The sequence below is a fragment of the Belonocnema kinseyi genome, chromosome 9, assembly GCF_010883055.1.
Source record: "Belonocnema kinseyi isolate 2016_QV_RU_SX_M_011 chromosome 9, B_treatae_v1, whole genome shotgun sequence".
Lineage (NCBI taxonomy): Eukaryota > Metazoa > Arthropoda > Insecta > Hymenoptera > Cynipidae > Belonocnema > Belonocnema kinseyi.
In genome coordinates, this window is record NC_046665.1 from 80154587 (window position 1) to 80158074 (window position 3488).

The window sequence follows — 3488 nt, forward strand, 5'->3', positions numbered from 1 at the left end:
CCCTACTCACCTCCTAGACATCCACCCTTTCACCCCGCTCACACCTTACATACGAACTGCGCGAAACTTCTCACCACCTGTTACTGCACACTTTTTACTACCGCCACCAACATGCATGTCTAATGTAGTAGCCCAGTGGGCACAAAGTTTGGCAACGTCTTTACGACATCGTTACGACATCTTTATGACAACTTTACGACATCCTATGTCCATGTCGTTAAGGTGACTTTACGATATCTTAAATAAGTCGCATGATCTGACGATGTCTTTACGAAATCGCAAAGACATCGAAACGACACGGACACAGGATGTCGTAAAGTTGTCTGTAAATATGTCGTAACGATGTCGTAAAGACGTCGCTAAATTTTGTGCTCACTGGGTCGTATAGTGCATCCTAACACCAGCTAATATGGAATGGACGTCTCTGATTTTAAATATGAGGTAAATGTTCGAACCAAATGTTGTTGTGTAGAAGTAAACTTCTTCCACCAGGAGTTCTTGATACCATCTGGTCCTAGAGCGGAAAAGTTCTTCATACCCCTAATTGTATTTTTCACCTCTTCGGTACATTCGGTGCATTCTGTCTTGCTCAACAAAACTGCTTGTTCAGTTGATGCAAGCGTCTTTTGTTCTTTTGATCCATCATCGGTTTTCGCCATCGAGTTCAATCAGATAAAGCTAACGCAGCAACATGAACTGAACAATTGATGGTTCTAGGGCTTTCAGACTCAAGCTATGGGTGTTTCTGGTACCACATAGTGTGTATACGCGCCATAAAGCTTCCATAAACAGGGATCCTTTGCCAATCTATTAAATGTTAAATTAAAAAAAAAGAATTCTTAAACTCTTTTCTTCAAATAGAAATTAACGTTAGCAACGATGTATCCAAGGACATATCAGAGGTCGTTCAAAAGGACCTACCAAAGTACATTATTTTGTATTCTTATTCGGGACATCTTTTGATACGTTCTTTATAAGTCCTTTTGTATGTACTTATAAACGTCCTTTTACATATAATCTTTAACGTGCACTTTTTTAAATGAGATAAGTGGACTCCACTTTGTTGAATACATTTACAATTTTTCACGTGTAATCTTCTTCTTTATTTATATTAATAATAACGTGTCAAAAGATACCGTTTGCCGATGTCTTCTAGATATCAAGCACAAGTAATGATGCTCGATATGGTCTTCCAGCCCTCCTGCATGTAGTGCCTCAATTCATTCACATCGACCTCAATTCACAGTGAAAATTAAAAAATATATTGCTCTTGAGAAAGGTTTTTGTTAAATTTTTTGGCGGGACACACAAAGAAATATCTTTAGATAATACAATGCACCCAACTCTCGATTTAGTTCTTCGCGGTTAAGTCATTCCTAGAACTGCTGGCTCATACAGTTTCTCAGAGAAGCAGGGCGAGAGTGGTTGCTAGTTCTTTCATGTCGCCTGACTCCAATTTGAACGAGTGTTTTCGTGGTTTCAATTTTCAACAATATTTTTCTCTCACACAAAGCAATGGAAAAAAGTTCACTAAATACTCTAAATTCACATTAAAATTAACTATTAAAAAATTATTTCATCTAAATACATACATAATTATATAATTTAATAGTATTAGTCGTTACATTTTATTTAACATTAACTAAGTTTATTGAAATGCTACATTGAATATAAAATAATGTTTACTTATTTACTGAAATATCTAACTTTCGTATCTTTATAACTCGGACGAAATCGTTCGAATTCAAAAGGTAATAAATGAAAAGTGCGCCTTTATGTTTGTCTTAACATGTTTTCGTATCTATTCATAAAGAATACACGAAATCACTACCATTGAAGTATTAGGTTTTACCTAGAGAAGGCATAATCTCTTTAAATTGAATAAGTATCACGCAATAATTCATGCAGGTCATATTAATCAACGCAAAAGCGCGAACGAGAATAAACCCAGCAAGTAATTAAAAAATTAATTATGTTTAATTTTTCCAAACAGATGTATTTTATTAAAATAGGTACAACTTTTGAATATATTTTCAGTTTTGAAATATTAATGTATGAAAAATATTCAATTGCTTATGCATGGTTTGTAAAATAGTTTTTTAAATAATTTCTTATAAGTTTTCAGGCATACAATTCAGAATAGTGTCAATAATGCGATTGTTTAAAGTTCTGAGTATTTTCGTTTTGGGAACAACTTTCGTGGAAGTGGTAAACGGGTAAGATTTTACAATTATCCCTATTAATAATAAATAAATGTTTTATTCTAATATGCTAATTATATTGTTTTCCTTTATTTTCATAAAAGAATTAAGAAACTTTTAAAGTATTTTTGAGTCTTGAGTTTTCGAAATTAAAATTTTTTCATTATTAAAGTTTTATAAAAAGAAAAAACATTCTTTATAGCTGTAACGAAAAATTCTAAAATGGGATCAATTTTTAACTCTCCTAATATTTAACCAATATGATTGGTATTTTAATATTTTCCCTGGATTCTGAAAATTAGACTTCAACTTATTATTAAATTTTCTATTCAGAAGTATCAAAATCAGAATGTTTATATAAATATTAAAATAAGTATCCTTAATTTGTTTAAATTAATTTGTAATAATGATCTTAGGGAAACAAAGACCTTGTTCGACTTCAGAACCCTCAAGGATGTCCAAAACTGGATGGAAATTTCGGACACGGTCAGACCTGAGGGAAAATCAAAAGCTACATTGGTTCTAAAAAATCTTAATGGTGTTCAAAGTGCCGTTTTCAACAACATTTTAAATCCACAACCAAACGGAGCAGCATTCGCTGGCATGAGAACAACTCTGCCCAACTTGAATTTATCATCTTTCAAAAATATTACAATTTCTTGCAGAGGAGAGGGAAATAATATGAACTATAAAATTGTTCTGAGACACAATGGTCAGCATGCCAACGAGGATAATACTTATGAACAATTTTTCACAGTAAGTCTTTTCAAGTAAAAAACATTGTGTTAAAAAACGACGAAAAAATTTTCGAATATGGCATCACCCATAAATGCCATCACGTACCTATGGTAAAGAGAGATATACCCCTACTTAAAATTCCGGGTAATATTCGAACGAACCCTGATAAGACCCTGCTAGAAACCTGATGGGACGTTTATAGGGTATATCCGGACTCTGTCCGATTACTTATTTTCTATCTGAGAATCACTTGGGACTCTTCGGGTTATATCAGGAAAACGGAACCAATAATTTATTTTGATAAAGTCAACATTATCCTTCTATCAGGGTATGCCTAGGTCGTACCCGTAGCACGAATACAGAAAATGATTTGCTCTAAGTCCAAACTAGCGTCGATGCGGCTCTATCAGGATCTAATCAGGTACAAGAAATCAATAAGTGTTAAACTAAGAGGGTAGTTCAATAAGTCCTTAGAATGACCAACAGATGGCGCGCGAATCGCTCCAAATCATCTGTTTTCAGTCAGCACCACTCCCGACTAGATATATG

The 3488-nt window shown here is 33.8% G+C and overlaps 1 protein-coding gene across 1 annotated transcript in view; it reads left to right on the plus strand.

Moving 5' to 3' along the window:
• The first annotated feature begins 1834 nt into the window (after positions 1-1834).
• The window catches only part of LOC117180785, a 7421-nt gene continuing 5767 nt past the window's right edge, over positions 1835-3488 (plus strand). Inside the window, exons 1-3 of the mRNA XM_033373286.1 lie at positions 1835-1954; positions 2119-2216; positions 2618-2957. Coding sequence (XP_033229177.1) covers positions 2152-2216; positions 2618-2957 — 405 coding nt within the window. The 5' untranslated portion in view covers positions 1835-1954; positions 2119-2151. The remainder of the gene's footprint in view (positions 1955-2118; positions 2217-2617; positions 2958-3488) is intronic.